The sequence below is a fragment of the Phoenix dactylifera genome, chromosome 3, assembly GCF_051530095.1.
Source record: "Phoenix dactylifera cultivar Ajwa chromosome 3, Ajwa_hap1_PhDact_Kaust_v1.1, whole genome shotgun sequence".
NCBI classification, from domain to species: domain Eukaryota; kingdom Viridiplantae; phylum Streptophyta; class Magnoliopsida; order Arecales; family Arecaceae; genus Phoenix; species Phoenix dactylifera.
In genome coordinates, this window is record NC_143192.1 from 48,162,357 (window position 1) to 48,182,706 (window position 20,350).

General features: G+C 38.0%; 2 protein-coding genes across 4 annotated transcripts; both read left to right on the forward strand.

The window, feature by feature from the left end:
* Window positions 1–552: 552 nt before the first annotated feature.
* On the forward strand, window positions 553–7,006 carry LOC103713609 (protein mago nashi homolog). Of its 2 annotated transcripts, XM_088718745.2 has the most exons (4): window positions 553–909; window positions 1,385–1,561; window positions 1,948–2,032; window positions 6,487–6,622. In XM_088718745.2, exons 1-4 carry the CDS (start codon window positions 688–690, stop codon window positions 6,492–6,494), a joined length of 492 nt encoding a protein of 163 aa, XP_088574871.1. In that variant the 5' UTR covers window positions 553–687; the 3' UTR covers window positions 6,495–6,622. The 2 variants fall into 2 exon arrangements, with proteins under 2 accessions (XP_088574871.1, XP_008798827.1); XM_008800605.6 differs by lacking the exon at window positions 1,948–2,032 and having other exon boundaries at window positions 6,487–7,006.
* Window positions 7,007–10,039: 3,033 nt separating this feature from the next.
* LOC103713610 (vesicle-associated protein 2-1) lies at window positions 10,040–19,345 on the forward strand. Of its 2 annotated transcripts, XM_008800606.6 has the most exons (9): window positions 10,040–10,178; window positions 10,341–10,420; window positions 10,527–10,597; window positions 10,771–10,852; window positions 10,979–11,094; window positions 11,206–11,349; window positions 11,498–11,524; window positions 17,725–17,799; window positions 18,793–19,345. In XM_008800606.6, exons 2-9 carry the CDS (start codon window positions 10,366–10,368, stop codon window positions 18,925–18,927), a joined length of 705 nt encoding a protein of 234 aa, XP_008798828.4. In that variant the 5' UTR covers window positions 10,040–10,178; window positions 10,341–10,365; the 3' UTR covers window positions 18,928–19,345. The 2 variants fall into 2 exon arrangements, with proteins under 2 accessions (XP_008798828.4, XP_008798829.4); XM_008800607.6 differs by lacking the exon at window positions 11,498–11,524.
* Window positions 19,346–20,350: the final 1,005 nt, after the last annotated feature.

The window sequence follows — 20,350 nt, forward strand, 5'->3', positions numbered from 1 at the left end:
AACTCTGTTCATACATCTATATATAAAGACTCTTCTCAATTTTTTCATATATAATTAAAAAGCCTTAGAACTAAGCATGTTTGCAGAACTTTAAATATTTTTATTATGAAATTATTTTCTTTAAAAAACAATTACTGCATGAGAGATCAAATGCTTCTATCTAACAAGTAGTCACCATGATAATCTCCATTCTTGTTTATAGAATGCGGCAGAAAAGCTGAGTTTTGCATAATATTGGCCTTCGAAGCTTTTTTTTTTTAAATTCTTTTGTTTCGAAAAAAATTAGATGTTTAATGGACTGAAGCATCACATCAAATCCTAACGCACAGTCAACGGAGCCAACACCCTTAGAAAAAAGTTATTTATGTATTTATATTTATCTTCTCTTATATTCGATACCGACGTACCGTTAGAGATATTTACCAAGTGCTCCTGATAAGAAGTGAGTCAAGCGACCCATGCTTTGACCCAACCAAAAACCCAATTCTCCCAAATTAGCACGGGCGAGGCACGTGTCTGTAGGTAAGCTTGATATTTATTTGTCGGCTAAAACGCCAATCTACCATCTCACCCTAAAAGCCCGAGGCCCGGCCGGAGGGAAGCCGTGGAACGGGAGAGAGCAGAAGCAGCAGGAGCACGAAGGAAGAGAGAGAAGGGCGGGAGAAGGAGAGGGAAAGAAGGTTGGCAATGGCGGGGAACAGCGGCGAGCAGGACGAGTTCTACCTGCGATACTACGTCGGGCACAAGGGGAAGTTCGGGCACGAGTTCCTGGAGTTCGAGTTCCGCCCCGACGGCAAGCTTCGCTACGCCAACAACTCCAACTACAAGAACGACACCATGATCCGCAAAGAGGTCTTCGTCACCCCCGCGGTCCTCCGCGAGTGCCGCCGTATCATCGCCGAGAGCGAGGTCTCTTCTTCTTCTTCTTCTTTTCCTCTCCTCTCCTCCCTTTCCCCTTCCCTCTTCTAGGGTTTGATCGGTTTCTTTCAAAGATTCCATCTTTTCTTTTGCTTATAGGGTAAAGATCTTGCACCGTTCGAGGTTTCGGGGATCTTGGTCGGGATTTTAGGGTTTTGCCTGGTCCTGAATCGGTTTCTTCATTGATTAGAGGTTCTCGTGTTGGGAGCAAAATTTTTGCTTACTCCGTTTCACGCAATTTTGGAGTCTGGATTTTAGTTTTTAATGGTACTGTTCGATTCATCTTATCGATTGCGCATCGGAATTCTGGGGTTTTAGCAGGATCTTTTGGATTCTGAATCTTGTACCGCTGGCATTTTAATGTTCTTTCCTCCTTCTAGGGTTTTGTGAAAATTGGGTTCATTTGCTTATTTGTTTATTGAGGAGTTAGAGGTTTAGAGTCTCTGTGGTTTGCGCTGGGATGCAGATAATGAAGGAAGATGACAACAACTGGCCTGAGCCAGACCGGGTTGGGAGGCAGGAGCTGGAGATTGTGACGGGAAACGAGCATATCTCCTTCACCACATCTAAGATTGGATCCCTTGTAGATGTGCAGTCCAGCAAAGATCCAGAAGGGCTTCGCATCTTCTATTATCTTGTCCAGGTTTGTGTGCACACGAAGAGAAAATCTTGTGTTATTTGGCTTTTTTACTTTATCTTCACGCTCATTATGCCAGATGTTGCGTGTAATATTATTAACATAGACCAATGTCATATGCTAGATGTTCTGAACATCTAGTAATCGGTTGTCTTAAGAGTATTGTCATATGTCTGCAAACATTAGGAGATTAAAAGCATGCGTGCTTGGTTATGGTTCAACAAAGATTGCACCGGACTGTGAATGATAGCATATTTCAGTGGTAACAGAATTGATTAGAATAGTGCTTGGTTCAGATAAACTTCCTTCTTCTTCTTCTTTTATCATTCTAAATGGAAGTCATGGAAGGTCTATTATGTCACCCAAGTTCGCTTGTCTTTTTTGCCTAGCAGGAAAAAAAAAAGAATGGCGCCAAAAAGATTAATGGTCATCAATCTCTATCTGTGTTCAAATCATATATTCTCTGCAGTTGGATAAGTAATTTCAAGCATCTGTTATGATAGCACTAGCTGGCATAGATGCATGCCCATAGATGCAGTATCCTTACTCCTTTGCTGTTGCTGCATTTATGGAAGGTTCACTTCTATATTGCAACCAAAACTGTGGTGTCCACCTTAGCTGGTATCATTCTGTGGACTTTCTATCATGTCAACACAAATTTCAACCTCTCTTTACTGGAGCCTACCTAATGTTCATTGAAGATGCCTGTGCTATCTTGGTTGGCAATTACTTTTTCCTTTAGTATAACTTTAATATCTTTTCTGATACTACCCATTTTTCATTCTTCGTAGCTTTATCAAACGCACATCCACCATTATTTACATTTCTAACAAATTTATTTTTTTTGCTTGGACCTTTTCTATTGTCTTACATGCTAACCCATTAGTGCAAAGATTTATTAACATAATATGGAATTTCTAGTCATCAAGGCATGTGTTGGTCAATCTTGCTTGAAGTACTGATTCCATTCGTAGATCAGATATCCCATATGCCTACCGATCTTGAGCTTCCTTGAAACTTACTACATGGTACCATCTCTTTCTCACCACTTATGCTCGGGAACTTATTTTGTTTCTAATTCCTTAAATTACATTATGTAAGCCTTTTTATGGGCTACTGATTATTAGATCCATATCTCCAAGGCTCTGTTTGGTTGATAAGAAAGTTAAAGAGAAGGAAGCTTGTTTGAAAGGAATCTTTTTTGCTGCCATTTGGTAGTAAAAAGAAGGTTCTACAGAGCATCAAGGAGAAAAATGTAAGGCCAAAAGTTTTCTCTGATGAGTGTAAGATGTTCTTCTCTGAATACTAATGATTTTGAGAGGAAATGACCAGAAAGCAAGTGGTTCAAGATAACTTAATCATGTTTTAACCATTTAATCGGCAACTTTCTCTGAATTTTTTATTTTACTTCAATCAAAAGATGGGAAATATCAAATTTTCTTATATATAATTTTCCTTTCTTTTCTTTTCTTCTTTAGTTTTTTATTGTGCATTTCTTTTATTCTTGGTAACCAAACGGAACCTAAAGTATTTCTTCTATAGTTCTGATCTAGCATTCTTCACTCAAAAAAAAGAGATCCGGCATTCAACCTTTTCTTTTTTAACCAGTCATGGTATATCATTTGCTGCTTATTTTTAATTTCCATTATATATTAAATATTTATTTGATATACTGTTTAACCATTGCATAGCTTCTCTGGCAACTATCTAAAACTGTAAACTTTGAAAGATATGATCATCATTAATTTCTTTTTCTAGATTTATTTTGTGATATGTAGAGTGATCTGGATTTTCATGAATCTTGCCATCATGGAAATTTTTAAAAATGAAGTTAAAGCATGAAATGCGGGCATATTGATCTTATTATTAGTGATGGAATCTGTTTTATGTGGCTTGGGAAATGCTTTTAAATCCTCATATCTGTAGAAAAATCATCTGTTGTATATTTGATCCAAGTATGTGAAGCTGGCCATATGTTTTGGCAGTTTAGCATTCTCTTATGTGTTCAAATGTTATTGCCATGCATCTGAACAGTATTTTAGTAGCATCATATTGGCTGTAACAGGTCTGAGCTCAAAGTACAAAATGACTTGCCAGACTATCAAACTTTAAGACTTAAACCATAATGATAATCATCGAGCCTGAGCCAAAATATCCAAGGTCTACTTTATGAATTTTCCATTTAGTCCACTCAGAGGCTACTTCTATGGTCTTGCTTTCTTAAAGTAAATGTTCCCTTTAATCCTTGATGGTTATGCTAGTCCCATCTGTATAGGATTTTCTTAATTTTGAGTTGTCTATGCGTGTTCCACCTTGTTGGTTCTCCCTTACTCCATACCCAGCACATTTATTTTATTTGAGAATTTAATGCTATTCCCACATGTCATGCATGATGAGGGTCCACTCTGACCCTCTTTATGATTATGTCGTGATTCTGATCTTGATAACATTGTTTTTGGGTTCTACTTGGTGGACCCACACTTGTGGTGCTCAACTAAATATTTAAAGAGTTGAACTACACACTTTCAACTAAGTCATTGAAATTGGTGCAAATGGATGCAAAATCAATGATAGCCACACAAATTGAAGATCTATGATTGTTGATCTTGATTTATGACACCAAAGATGCTTAAATATATATATTACAGTTTCCTGCTTGTTCATTAAGTACAAAATGGTCAGCACCAATAATGCTAGTGCGCTGAAATTTACAATAGAGCATGTTATTGAAAATCCATGCTGCTGGTTGGATGCTTTCAGATGATAGAATTTAGCATTAGCATTGTTTTTTGCTATTAAAACTGTTAATTTGTGTTAATAATAAACAGATTGGAGACCTCAAAGGCTTGTTCTCTTGTTTTCAAATATTTATGGTATTGTAGATTACTATTGACATTGTGAATTTTTCAGTTTGGATGATCCATCATTGAATTTGCTTTTGTTCACTCTTATTATCAAATATTAAATGAATATCATGCATTGTAGCTCTATTTGTTCTTTGTAATATCAACTCATATATAACCTAATATTACAACATCCTGCATGCACATTTCATACAAACCCTTCTGTGATTTTATTGCATATATTTTAATCTATTACTGAACTCTTAGTTCCTGAGATCCTATTTGTAAGAAGGGGAGAATAGCTTGCATGATCATTCTGCTCAACAATTTGCCTTTTGTTTTCTGGCATAATTTTTTTTGTCCTGTCCATCTTCTTTCATTGAAGCATCAAACTAGGTACATGTGTAATCGTTGGTATTAATTAGGGACCGAAACCTCGTTCTGAATATGCAACAATAATATGATGAATCTAAACTTAATGTTTGTTACACGTGATTGCTTGGATGCCTGGTGCTACAAGCAATCTGAAAATGCCGATGCAATCTTTGCTTGGTCTGCATTTGTAGACAGGCTGATGCTTGAATGTCAGTGTGATGCATCATGCTGGAGCCCCAACCTGAAAATGTTATGTAAGTGGCTTCAAAAGGTTTTTCATGTTTTGCATTGTATGCTTTGAAGGTCTTTCACTCAAACTTTTGACCTAAGCTTCTTACCTCAACAAGTTGTACAACCGAGATGCTCATAAGTCTCGACCATTTGAAATACAACAACATGGATATGTGTCTATATACATACATGCATGCATGCAACATGCAGCATGCATATATGTTTTTATGTTAAGATTAACATTAACTCAGTTGTATCTTATATTTTTTAATTAGTCGAGGAAACTGTTTACCTCATACATCTTGGGGCTTGTTTAAAATGTTAAATTGTTAAGAAGTAATACAAGTACCATTGATGTAAATTAAGCAGATTGGTCCAAGAATGATCAAGTGACGTGCAACTAAGTTTTCTCGGGCTATCACTTTCAGTAGTTGGTTAGGTACCCTGTTGGATTGCTGGGCTTGTTGACCACTATGGTTAGCCTATATAGCCTGAGGGTATCAAAGCCTATATAGCCTGAGGGTATCAAACAAGTAGGGAGGGTTGTTGCTGTTTTAATTTTGCTTCTGATTTTTTTGTAAATATTCAGGATACAAGATGAATGAATCATGCATTGTGCTGCATTATATTGTCATGATTCCTGTTTAGTTACTTTTTTTGGGGGCGGGGGTTGCTTTCTCTGTTTTTTCCTTGTCACTGACGTGCTGTTGGTCCTATGACCATGCATAATTTTGCTACATTTCCATAACCACTAGTTTGTCTTGTTGTTGCATATAGTAACCTGACGAGGGAGTAAATCCATTAAAAATGTTGCTCTTATTAGATCGAGTTACTCTATTCAATCTATTTTCTTGTTCCTAGTTGTTTCAAAGTAAGTTTACTTTTGTAATTACTCAGCATGAATAGGTTATAATGAACCGAGATTCAAGGACACTGGAAACCAATTAGTCACTCATTGAGGCCCTGTTTGGTTTGTGAATAAGGAAAACATAACTTCTTCTATTCCTCTGTATTCTTCTATATCTACTTCATCCCATTTTGTTAGGATTAAGGTCTGAAGTTCTGTTCGGTTGCAAAATCTGGAATATATTAGAATAGTTTCGAATGCTGTTTGGTTTCATAGGCAGTGATAATTGGTTAAAGGCCAAATTTTTCAGTAAGTGAGAGTAAGGTTTTCTGAATTCCTCCACAGGACGAGTATTATTTGGGCTAAAGTTGTTGTATACCAGTTGATCAGAGTAAAAGTACGTGGGTTAAGTCAGAATAACTTTTTGTTGCTTAGCCGAACTAGTCCATTTATTCAGCACTTATTTGGGGTTTATTTATGAATCAAACAGTTGACTGTTATTAAGAGGCTTTTGGTTTACGCAGGTCTGATGGTGCTAGGCAATTGATAACTTTTATGTTGAGCAAACATCCTAGATGTTACTTTTATCTGGTCGATTGCTGACTTGCTCACTTGGTACCATTTTTTGCTTGCAGGATCTTAAATGCTTCGTGTTCTCTCTAATTTCACTGCACTTCAAGATAAAACCCATCCAATCCTAATTGCTGGAAGGGTTATTTTTGCATCTTTAGTATTGAACTCCGCTTCATGTGCGAGGATGTGCACAATTAGTCTAGTGAGGTACTCATCACAGGCATCCTTTGGAATTGGGTTTTTCCAGCTGGTTAATTTTACGGTATGCTTCATTAAGCACAAATATAATCAGCAAGGCTTATTGTAACTTTTTCTCTGCATGCTTTGATTTGTCCTGTAATATCCGTAAAGCCTGATTGTTGCAAAGTGATGAACAATCCATTGTCTGGTGCTCTTTTTTTGTGCTGTGTCTATCAACTCAATCATCACTATCTGTATCCCAGTAGCCTAAAAATGATGTAATTTGCCAGGTGAGGTCTTTAGCAAGTCAAGCTTGCCTGTAACTGATACCTCCGTTTTTTATTCTGTAGTCTCCATTAGTTCAGTTCTGGTAAAAAAAATGTTAATGTCGATTCTTATTTCTCCAGTAAGGTACACGAGTACTATAGTTTCTTAAGCTGCAGAGATACTAATTACGTATGCTTTTTAAGAAAGAACATATGAAAGGTTAACAGTCGAATATGGATTATGACCACAGCGCAAACTGGTTGTAGCCCAGCGAATGCACTCCATTTGGAGTGGAGGAAGTGCAATTTATGAGGTGCTCTCCAAATGTCTGAGACAACTAACTCTGATCGATAACGTTCTCACCATTGCCTCAATAAAGATTTTGAAGGATTCAAACGACTTTGGTGTATTCAAATGATGCTGAACGGTGCAAATGACACTGAAGAGCCAAAATTCAATCAAACCAGTTCCGCTGCGATGGGGGCCTGCAGTTAGTTGCCGCCTCCTCGAGGGGTGCATGTCTTCTCATCAAAATCATAAAGCCTGACATTATCTCGCCCAGCGTCAACATGTTAGAAGCTTGTCCATTCGAGATTGGGCAAAATCAGACAAAAATCTAAGATATTTAGAATTTCGGTGGCACATCCATGACCACACCCAAATTGTTCAGTTGCAGCAATTTAAGTCAGCGATGATTTCATACGCGCAGGATCTCTAGGAGTGCCCCATCGCAGATCAATGCAATGGCACCGCCAGCGCTTTACCATGACTCGAGACATGTTAATCTTTATCTGGGTCTCAATTGTTAGATAATATTTATTTTTTTCTGTTGCTTTTTACTTGGAGAAATTTAATCATTAAATCTTACTAGTTCTGAAAACTTTATTCTCATACTTAAAAAATGAATACAAGTAGAGCTGCATTTAATATTTCTCCAGTAGGTGAAGTTCAGCCGGATACGTGGGCTTTTAGACTAGTAATCATACAAGCATGATCGGTCGGTGTTGCGCATATGCAAGCCGAACTGGCCATGCTTGTTTTTTTTTTTTTTTGGTACAACGGCGGCTCACACCCTACGGGTGTGGATACGGCCTGCAAAATCTGAAACAAGTAAATCAAAGAGAGACTCCGGCACAGTGTCGGGCTCCCGCAAAATAAAACCTCCAGAATGGTGAGCCGCATAGGAAGCGACCCAATCAGCTGCACAATTCGCTTCCCTGTAGACGTGTGTAGCCTGATAGGTTTCACACGCCTGCAGAAGACTGCGAATGTCCATAAGTAGCGGTCTGCCCTCACCTGCACGACCTCGGCCTCTCACCCAATCAATCACAGTGGACGAGTCACCCTCAAGAATGATCTGGGCAGCACCCAGTGTCCGTCTCGCATAAGATACGCCCTCCCATGCGGCCGGAGCTCAGCACATACCACCGATGCATCGGAGATCCGCTGACCCCCCAGTGCCACCAGTCTGGCATCATGATCTCGAATGACGAAGCCTACACCTCCACCTCTCCGGTCAGCTGCCATACTGCCATCGAAATTCACCTTCAGGAAGCCAGGGGGTGGGGGTACCCAGGATACGAAAACGTAAGTGGGCGCTACAAGAGCAGAGGGGGTACCCCAGATGTCCCTGGCCAACCCGGAAGGTGACCCCACAGCAGTGCTAAGAAACTCCTCTGCATGCAAAAAGGCCCTGGCCACCACCGCCCCCGGGGGCGTGCTCCGACCCTCAAAGACTCGTGCATTCCTGTCTAACCAGGAGTGGTAAGCCAGGTATGCAACCCGAGTCCCTCTCTCCATCACCCCGGGCCCTGCCCCCGGACTCTCCAGGAAGCGAATGAACTCAGCAATGGACGGCCATCTCTGCCTCGGGTCGTAGGCATGCTTGTTTGAAAACCCATCTTTGCAGCCTTTATGGGCTAACAACTAGTCTTTGGAGTTGTTGTGTCTTTTATCCCTAATTTATGGCCGTGGCCCAATCTCTTAGTGCTACGTATCCGAAAGCTCATTTTCGGTTTTCTTCACTTGTCTATTTCTACCACTGCTTCCACTATTTTTTTTCTATATTATATATAGTTTAAAATATTAATTTCTGATAATTAAAGAAGCCGGTCTGACCAAGCTTAGCCGAGCTAACATTGGTTATACCCAGAGAGGTATTGAAGCCATCTACCCTATTGGAGAGGAACAATACCACCCTTAGAATAGTGCCTAACGTAGCTTGAATACATATTTTCCTATTTTTTATTTTTTATTTACAAATTATTTCTCTTCTAGTTTTGCCAAGTGGATGAAAAGAATAGTCATAATGTTACGTGTAGCACCATTGGTGGCACCAATCCTCTCCAACCGTCAATTCCCATGGACACCGGCTTGGGACAAGTACCATGCGAGGGGTCCAATTACTGTTACTTTCACTTGAATGCCATAATTAATTAGCCAACCACTCGTTTCTTTTCTGCATGTTTTCTATTAAAATTATTATGTTGTATGCCTAAAATGTCTTGTTATTACGTATAACAAGTAATAAAACTTCGATAAAGATGCATGCAAAGTTTGCAATAATTATGAGGATAACACGTCCAGGGGACACCAAAGCATACGTAGTTGATGCCTGGGTTGGATAGCAACGTCATGTTGCGTTCCGCCAACCGCACCTATGAACGCGGTGGGTTCAGCTGTTATCCGCGCTGCGGCCTGAGTTCCTCTCGGATGGACTTCCACTGCGTCCAAGAAAAAAACAAAACAGAAACATTTTGTCTTCCCACCTTGTCCGTGGAGGATTCCCATAAGTTTCTCTTTTGTTTATTTCTTTTCTATTTTATTGAGATCATGAAATTAGAAAATTAGGGAGTTTATATAAAAGGAGAATTAAAAAAATTATACATTTCTTTGCATTTCCCCCAGTTACTGGATTAGAGCAATCTAACTGGAGAGCAGGAAATTCTGAAGCCAACAAAAAGCATAATTTTGCTTCAAATTCGAGAGATTTAGGTCAATTCCGACAAGGTTATTACGTAATCTGAAAGCGTCCTGCCCCATATGATCTAATTTCTTTCTTAATCTTCCACCACTCACCTTGTAGATCCGCGGGATAACCTAACGCGATTTTTTTTTTTCTCCTACAAAAATAATCAGGAATGATTGGTTGCTGGTAAAAAACCAAGCAGTGCTAACCCGTCGTTGTCGGTCCGCGAGCGAACTCCAAGGCATTCTGATCCCTTCCCCTCCTCTCTCTCTCTCTCTCTCTCTCTCGCTTGCTCGCTCTCTCGCTCTCTATTCCTTTTCCTCTTTCTATAACCCCGAGGTATTCGCCGAAGAACTCGTTCCTTTTCTTTTCCTTTTGTCCCAAAAGAAAATTCTTTCCTCCATTCTATGTCGGGCTTTTGGATTTCACCGTCTCTCTTCCCCTTCTAATTCGATCGTATATTTCACCACTGTTCCTCTTCGTTTTTCCGCTTTGATATAGGTTTTGGGATTTGCCGGCTGCAACGATGGGTGGCGGTAGCCAGTTGATCTCTGTTCATCCCGAAGAGCTCACTTTCGAATGTAAGCTAATATATTTCTCCAATTCTCCCCGTTTTATGCCTCAATTTCTTCTAAAACTTCGATTTTGCGTCCTGAAATCATGAAAATATTTTTTTTTGATGAGCAGTTGAGCTGGATAAGCCATCGAATTGCAATCTCAAGGTTGTCAACAATACCGAACATCATGTCGCCTTTAAGGTACAGATTACCGCTTCAATTTCTCAATTTTGTTTAGTTAATTATCTCTTTCTTAAATCTGTTTGTGCTGCTTTCATGATGGACGAGCCGTAATCTATCGTGTATATGCTTATTTTTGGGAAATTTTTGAACCGGATCATGCCAAAAATTGAATTTTTTTTCACCATGGGTAGGTCAAAACGACGTCACCAAAGAAATACTTTGTTCGGCCAAACACAAGTGTGGTACAGCCTTGGGATTCATGTACCGTAACAGGTGACTGCTTTGGCTGAATTTTGATACATATTATCCCTGCAATGCGGCATCTGATCATTTCCTGCCATTCATTCTTTTTTTTTTTAATTTTATTTTTCGTATAATATTGTCGTTTTGAACTTGTAGTCACCCTTCAAGCACAAAAGGAGTTTCCACCTGACATGCAATGCAAGGACAAATTTCTCCTCCAGAGCACGAAGGTGCCCCCGAACACCGACATGGACGAGCTCCCTCCGGATACGGTGACCTCCTAGTTCAATTGTTTTATTATAGTCAGTTGTGAAGTTTCTTGTTTTGCTCTCAGTTTCTTGCATTAAATTTTTTTTCTTTTTCTTTTTTTTTGTTGCATGAAGTTTAATAAAGATGGCGATAAGGTGATAGAGGAATTGAAGCTTAGGGTTGTTTATACGGCTCCATCGCAATCTGGCCATGGAAACTCAGAAGGGGATTTGGACCTTACTTCGAGAAGCTTGAAACAGGGTTCTGATAATCTCTCGGTGAGATGTTCAACTTAGCTTCTTGCACACTGTAAACCAATCTTCTCACTTTTTCTTGTCATGTTTGACTTTTCTTTTTCTTTTTTCTTTTTGACTACTGATGATTTTGTACTGCGAGTAACGTGCGATTCATTTTCTTAAATTGTAGATGCTTAAGAATTCAAGTATTGAAGAGGTGAGTAATGCTTTAAATTATCTAGAACTCTATTTCTTTTCAAAGATTATCCAGAACTCTATTAAATAAGTTCACCTTCTTTTCTCTTACCTCCCTTAATCATGAAGATGCTCTTCTATCCATATTGCATCAATATCTCAATTAAACAAGCAAGAGATTCTATGTTGTATGAAACATGATTTTGCTTATCAATCAAGAAATCCTATTCTTTCTTTTTCATTTAAGATTTCTCACAATAAACTCCATGTGGCCAAACTCATGAACTTATGGGAGGTTAGCTATTGTTGTAATCTTCTCCACCTTCTTTATAATATAAAGGCTTCGTTCCGTAGGTTGCTTCACCTCTTTCCTGTTCCAGATTTTTGAGGCTTTCTCATTCCTAAAAGCTTGCTGAAAAAATGAAATGGAAGAAAAATAGAGAAACTAGAACGCATCGTGCAAAGAGAAAGACTTTTAGCAAAAGCATTAAAGATTCTTCCAAAGAGTTTGCCTTCTTAAAATCCCTCCAGTTAAGTCCACTCGTTTCACCATCACTTCAATCTATTCAGATGAGTTTTGCTGGGCATATGAGATAAAATTATTTGAGGCCAATATTTATACTTCCTACAAACTCAAGGATGTTACCTACATTCTAACATTTTTTTGAAGATAAACACATACCCAGTTGGCAATCAAATATTTAATATATATCGCCAAAAGATTATTGTTATAGTGAATTGAGTAGCAGATCTTAAGCAAATGACTAGAGAGAAAGGAGAGTCAGTTGAATTGTCGCATTTAAAGCATTTAAATGTGCCTTTCAACTTACCTTGATTGCCACACAAGACCTTTGCATGATTTTTACCTCGAGCAATGTAACCCAAGTGTCATACCTCGCTAATTTCATAGACTTGGCACTGATTTCACAACATATTGAGCCCTCTTTAAAAGCAACCTAATAACAAATACCTCCTTGTTCCGGTGGCAACATAATGCGTATCCTCTTATCTAGCCATATTTGACATCAACTAATATGGATTTTGGGTTTGCTAACCCTGGGCTTGTGAGATGCTCAAATGCAAGCTTCCTTATCTATCTATCAGTCCTACCCACCATCATTGTCTTTATGTTTACATCAACTTTTTAGATGTTATACACCAACTTATCCCTTAAAACAAATGGATCAAGACCCATGTTAAGAATTTTCAGCTTGCCTACATGTTAAACTTTCTTGACAAGAAAGAGAACTTGCTCTTTGTTCGTACTTTATAGTCCCTAACATGTCATGAATCAAAAGGAAGCCAGTGCATCCAATAGTCAAAGATCATAAAGAAGACCCTATGCAATTTTTGACAACTTACATGAAAAATCATGCAAAATGTTTTCAAACTCGTCTACCTTACCCCGCTAGCTCACAAATCCTAGAAGATTAATCTCGCATCCACAATGCCACAATCCTCTCGAGAACGTCATAAACTCTTCCTTGTCCCTTGGCTTCGTTTTATAGGTTTTCCTATGAAATACATGCCTAGTAGAGGTTTCTTGTGCCCCCCAGTTTGCACATCCAGACCACATACATATTTGCGAAAAAAAATGATCTATCAGTTAGTTTTAACACTTTATGTGCCTGTATTTGGAGGGGCCACAATGCCCCCACACTCCACATGAATTCCTTTGTCAGGCAAGACCCCCCCCGCCCCCCCCCCCCCCCCCCCTCTTCCATTTTTTTGTTTAATAGAATATGACACCCCTATAATTTTCCTCAGGAGTCAATCAGCCTCTTTAAAATCCTAATTATGACTGGCTCCTCTCCTTGCTATATTCATGGAATAACAATAAATTGAAATAAATAAATAAACAAAACTTATTCCCTTATACTCTCACCTAACCAACCCTTAGAATTCCTCTCCTCTCATGTTTTTTCCACTCTCTTTCTCCCTAACCCATGAGTGACCTCTCTTACCAATTCTTACCATTGAAATTTCTAATAAAAATGCACTTTTTTAAATTAACTCTCCGTAAGGCATAGAAACAAGAGAGTCGCGTTAAACAAAAGTAACTTTGTCAGGTTATATAAAGGACAAGTGATGAAAATATAGATGGGAGTTACAAGGAGTCATTATAGCGTGTCTTGCTTCCTCTTAATCAAAACACAGTTTTAAGGGTTTAGCTTCAATGATTTTTTTTTTAAAATTAAAAAGAACATGAAATTGCGTTAAAGTTAATGCCAAGTTTTGTTACTCCAGTTTGGCACATCCACACGCAGCTATATAGTAATCTTGTTAAAACTTGTTTACGTTAGTGAAGCATGAAGTTATTATATTGTGGAAGTAGCTGAATGGATATCTTTTGTTATGCTGTGCTGGTTAAGCGTGATCTAGATTATTAAATTTTCATTCCTTGTATCCCTGTGTATCTCAAGTTAAAGTTGCAAGTAGGGTTCTCAAGATATTCTGGCTGACTTCTTTACACTTTCTCCAATCACTTTTGTTATTGCTCCAAAAATCTTTATTCGATCAATTATCCAGAAGTATAATTTTTTTTTTCTCTGCAACTAATATCTCAATTGCCACAAAGCTTATGAAAATTTATATGTATTTTGGCTTATTTCATGGTGTGATGTAGAACCGCATCACATATATAGAGGGAAGATTAAAATTTGACGTGCAAACGGTAGAACACCCATTTGGAAGTATCCATATTTATATGAATCTAAAACTGCTTTGATACTCCGTAACAAGACGCCATAAGTCATCACTTTGCAAGAACTATGTTATGTTAGTTTCTCTCTCTGTCGGGCCTACCTTTACTAACAGAAGACTTCTAAGGGCTGCAAGCTATGCGGCCATCTCAACCATAACAAAACTCTTTGTTAAAATTGTAATGGAGGATTCCTGGAGAAACCAAAAAGAAAAGTGGTTTTGAAGAACAATGATATTTTGCAGATCTCAATATGAAAAATGAAACTCCAATGTGTTGGTTGGCAGAACTATGCCACTTTATTGCTCTATATCTTCTCCAATTAAAGTAAAATATGGAATGTATCGATCTAGTTTACATGGATACATAGCGAATATTTTTTATGTAATAGCTGGTTTACATGCTGTCTCACATGGGAGAGGAGAAGAGGTAAAGAGGATTAGAGGTTCATGTAGATAGGCATTACCAGCTTGGACCACATGTTGTTGTCTTGACAAGGAAAAAAATACAAGTTTTATTTAACAAGGTCATAAATCTGAAGGACGAGAACATAGAGAACTTTGAGTATTTGCAGAAGGATCAGTCTGGATCGGTTGAAAGTCTAACTCTGAATTATATTAATTGGCAAAGAAATACATGAAGAGACTTCACCACCTTAAACTAGATATATCTTGCTAGTTATGGTTACAACTAGCTGTCTTCTTTGTTATACTCAAATTATAATAAAATTCTTATATAGTATATTAATTAAAAAAAATATCACAGGATACTATCTTCTTGGCTTGCAACCTTCGAGAAACTTATGTCGAATGGTAATTTGGTTCTACTGAGAGTATCGAGGAAGACATGAAGGAATACTTTGATGATAGTGATGGGAGAGGACCCGAAAACACATTCCACTTTGGGTTATTTGGAACTAGATGACGGACAATATGGTTCATAAAGCTTTCTGTTTGTTTCCCTTAAATATACAATATCCCCTTCTATCCATTTCTTACAACTAGTCAAAATGCACTGTCTGATGACAGGACTCTTCATTATGCTTAAGTATGAAGATTACATATTACCAAGTCAAGTTTGTTGAATTACTCCTCTTTTAATCTCCTGTTTTATCTTTTATTAACTGGGTTCTTACTTCCAATAGATTCAAGACCAGTTCTTCTTTTCCAGTATCTTTTCTCTTGGCAAATATTTGCTGCCAGACAACTACTAAAGAAGAAACTTGTTCAGTATGCCTATATAAGATATAACATGCATCAATAAAACCTGTTCAGAGATCAATAAGATATCAATCAGTGTTTGAAATAATGCAATTCGCTACAATACCTCAGTTTAAACCTTTGCATGTGCTTGAGCGCTTATTAAGGCTCAGTTGAATGAGATGCTATACGTGATCAATAAAGGTAGTCCATTTTTGTTTGTCTCTGAAATATTTCTTGATGTTATAGTCAAACATTTAAACTTTTGGCTTATGATTCATGTGAATAAGGTACCTGTTCTTTTGCACCAATTGGTGTTCTAAGGCAGACCTCTTTTGCCCAGATTTTCCTTGGCCAGTAATTTTGTCCCAAATTCTAGAGGGGTTGGCATCAGCTTGACAGATAATTGTATAGATCTACTTCAACCTTCTATGAAGCCTTCTCAGCCTTGTGCTCCATACCCAAAACATTTTGACAGCAAATGTTCTGTATGGATAATTCATTGTCAAGCAAAGAATATTTATGCTAATTCACCAGGTGCCCGTAGCATTTGAAATTCACATTGTATTAATTTCCTGTTGTAAATTTATATCAAATAAAGCGGCTACTCATATTTGATCATGTTTTTATTCTTTGTGTTCTGATTATTTTTTTTATAAAAATAAACTTGTATGTTCCCTTCATGTTTATGTTCGTGCTCTTTCTTCTGAGGGCGTAAAGTTTGATTTCGCATGCCAATACAACTTTTCTAACTTGATCATGCATACGTGCAACCTCCTTATAATGAGTGGTGGACTGAGGCACTTAAATTTAATTGTTGTTCCTATGTAGTACATGTAGGACATCATTCCCTGGAGCCCAAGAAGCAATTAGCCATTAAGACAAAAGAGGCCATCCAATTCTCTGCTTGACATTTTTTCTCCAAATAAGCAGAGGTAGAAGATAATCTAGGACGAGCTTCGGAATGAATTTGTAGGTTGTCGTTCAACTACCGTAGTAGTTCAACAGGTAAGTAGGTAGATAGGTTGCTGCTGAGTACATATGCAGGCTATTTCCTCTGAAAATCCCAAGCATTGCATGACACCCGAACAATTACTGGTCTGTTTATATTGCCCCCAAACGTGGCCATTGAAATTGATCTCAAGGAGTTGTGCTTTCAAATACCTGAGAACCTTAGTAACATCTAAAGAAAATTTATTACCCTGATTTCTTGATTACTATTTCTGGATATTTCATGTTTTATACATGTTGTTCTGATATTGGCTACTTATGCTATAGCCATACCAGCACCTTAAGAGTCTTCACTTATGCCGTAAGAGTCGCACATTATCAATATGTTCATAGGAAGTCTATTTCTTCCCTAATTGAAAATCGAATATGATGATTTATAAATCAAATATTATAATTTCTCTTCTTATTGAGCAATACCAATGAAATTTTGTTTTAAGTATCCTAACTGTTCAAAAGGCATCATAATACATGCAAGTCCTTTTCGGTTTGTAATAATTAGATTCACCTATCTATATTGAAGATTGCTGAGGCCATGGCTTGGTGCAATAATAAAAGGTTTGTGCCGATTAGCATAATGGCACGGTTTTGAGTCTTGGGGCAGCTACTTTGTGCAAAAGAAAATGCCAAAGATTATGTCTGTCCCTATTTTGCCCCTCCCAGGACCTTGGATTTTTAGGACCATATCTAGGTAATGGCCCTTACCTATGTTGAAGATTGCCATGAACATCACATTCTTGATTTTTATTGAAAAGATTTCCTTTCTAAGGTTGCCCAATGCCCATTCTGTCATGGCACACAGCTGCTGCAAATGGTGTGAATCTTGAAATTCAAAAGGAAGCTGGTTTGCTGTTGAAATATCAATCTTTTACTTAATTTGGGATCCTAATTTTCATGCTGTTTTTCCTGAACTGCATTGTGGAAACTGTTGAGAAAAGCTCTCTTGCTAAGACAGTCATTGTATTGTTTTAGTCCTTGATGCACGAAATAGGTTCGATATAGGGCATTCAGGTGCCTCCAAGTCGGGACTATGCAAGGAAAATAGAAGAAAATTGGAATGTGCTGTATCTGAATTTCAAGTACAGCGTGTTAGTCTACATTCATGCTGCATTGCAAGGTCCCTGTGTTTAGTTCATTATATATCAACTCTGTATCAAGTGGCACATGCCAGAAACACTATAGAGCTGCTTTCTAATGATTCTTGAGGATGATTTATTCTGATTTGTACCTTATCATTGAGTGAGTTTGCTTTGATAACACTGTTTTGCATGCTATTCTTTTCATTTTGTTTTCATCCGAGTTTTGCTTATGCAGATCCAAACAGTTCAGCGTCTGAAGGAGGAAAGAGACACCACTCTTCAACAGAATCAACAGTTACAGCGTGAACTGGTGTGTGGTTTTTGCATTTTGTATCCTCGAACTTGTTTCAAATGCCTACCGCCTTAAGAAGATATAGGCCTTTTACTGTTTATATTTGCCCTATGTTAAGTTTGTCGCGTTATAGATGATCCAAAATAAAACTAAGCTTCATAGATAGTATTGAAGTGGAAAAGAAGGGAAAAAAGAGTCTGGCATCTAAGAGAGCTTGGTTGAAGTTGTCAGAAAGAGGATATGAACCTGTATAAAAGTGGTTAGGCAAGATTTATATATCTATCTTGAAATAGGCAGTATAAATCTTACCATTTATGGATCTCATGTTTTTATACTTTAAATCTAAAAGTATTCATATATTGCCACCATTGTCGATGAAACAATATAAGAATAAATAATCACCTTGGTCCCTTTGTCAACATGTGATCTTTCGTGTGAGCCTTTTCTCCAAATTTTCCTTAGGTTCAATAAGGTTGTCCATCTGGTTCTTCTATCTTATCAACTATTTTCCTTTTGTTTCAACACTTGAAAAATATGCAGCTTATCCATGCATGGTGAAAAATGAAATATTTGTAATTCATAAGGTGACTTTATTAGAGGGCTCTTCTGTGACTTTATACAATATTTGATCTTTCACTTTTCCTAGTTCTGATGCTTCGCCATGGTGGATCAGTAAAGAAGACCTGGACATGAACCTTGTTCTTTGTTGGGCCTACAGTCTTCACTTCATGGATGAGGCAGTGTGTTTTAAAAATCTTAAATTTGGTTTTTTCCCATATATAGATTTGCATCCCATGCAAACATCACTAGTAAGAACAGAAGGAGAACAGAAAAAGAATGCTTCTTTTAGTCAAGCTATTGCAAGTATGCTTTCCTGGTTCTGCTGATATTATCATATTCGCCACATAAGAAACCACAAACATTCATTATCCTTTCCTAGAACAGTTATGCAACAATATTCTCCTTGCTCCACATGCTTCCTGACAAGTTATGTGGAAATAATTATTTCAGGATGTGCTGAAGAGGCGTAGAAACCGCAAAAGTGATGCTGGCTTTTCATTGACCTTCACTGCATTTGTTGGGCTAGTAGGTTTGTTGGTTGGCTTCGTATTGAATTTTATGTTTTCTTCACCACCTGCTGCATAAAATTACAGTCCGCGACCTTGAAATTTCGTATTACCTGTAGTGCTTGAGAAATGGATTGTTGGTATTTTGCTCTTCTTTGCAAACCTCACTCTGTGGTCCATGTTTCTCTCGGTTAGTTGAAGAACTTGGTTGCAAGTGATGTGGTCAATGCAGCCTCATCATCATCCCCTCCCCCATTCTCCTTCAGCTTAATGACTTGATATGTATTCTTTTGTTATTTGCCTTGTAACATGCTCTAAAAGAACTATGAAGGGTGTGACTTCATCACTCCATAGCTAATCCCGTGATTATTCAGTCTTTTCCTCTTTTTTTGGAGAGCTTTTTGCATACATATCACAAGTTGTTTGGGAGTATTTATTGTATTGATTGTTTGGAAACAAAAGCGATTGCTGTGCAAGTTTATCAACTTTTTGAGTGATTTATTTTGTCCAGCAAAACAAATTCATAAAAGAAAAACATTTCATCACAGTATCATAATACATTATAAACCAATAGGTGGGTTATGGAGTTCTTGAATTGCATCTCGGTGAAGTTCTAATTAGATTTGGTTAACCTATGTCTGAACTGGAGAATAAAGCATTGTGCTGCATGTGGAATGTTGTCATCAGCATTACTCTGAAACTAGCATGTATCTGGTTTAAGTTTTCATGGCTTATTGGGGAACTGGTGATTGTTGGGGACTAAAAGTTGAGAATTGCTATTAACAAAATATAATTCCTTATAGTTTTCTTTTCCATCTCTTTTGTGAAAAATGAGGGAGGTCCCTTTTCATATTACAATTAGCCAGGTTTAGATAACTTGGGATGTACATACAGCAACTTCAATTGCTGGTGGAGGGGTGTGACCACTAGGGTGTTCCTTAGCTTACAAATTTTGTTCCATGTTAAGAGTTGTTCTTGCTGCCTGGATGCATCTCAGCAAGCTTAAACTATTGAATGGAGAGTAACCCAAGCTTCTAAACCCACATGGCACTCCTTTATGACTTCGACAATTTGAACAACCACGTTTAGCCGTCATCTAGGATTGCCTCTGGAAAGAGGGAGGACTTCCATAGCTTGGGTCTTGGACGCACATTTGGCTTGGCTTTGATACCATTGATCGGTCATGGATTTATGATCCAAAGCTTAAACTATTGGGCGGAGGATTGGCTCAGGCTTTTACTCATGCGGCATTTTTTTTTTTGGGTCAAAACGGTATTTTATTTCATATACCTCTTTTTTTTTTGTCAAAACGGTATTTCATTTCATATACTTCTAACGTGAGTACAGCCTGCCATGTCAAAAGAGAATAAATAATACAAAGTGTGTGGAATGCAGTCTAGGCTAGTCCAGTAGACCTCTCCAGTGTGCCGGGCAATATAAGAGGCGATCTAGTCTGTTGCACCATTTGCCTTTCGATATACATGAGCTAACTGGTAGGAGGT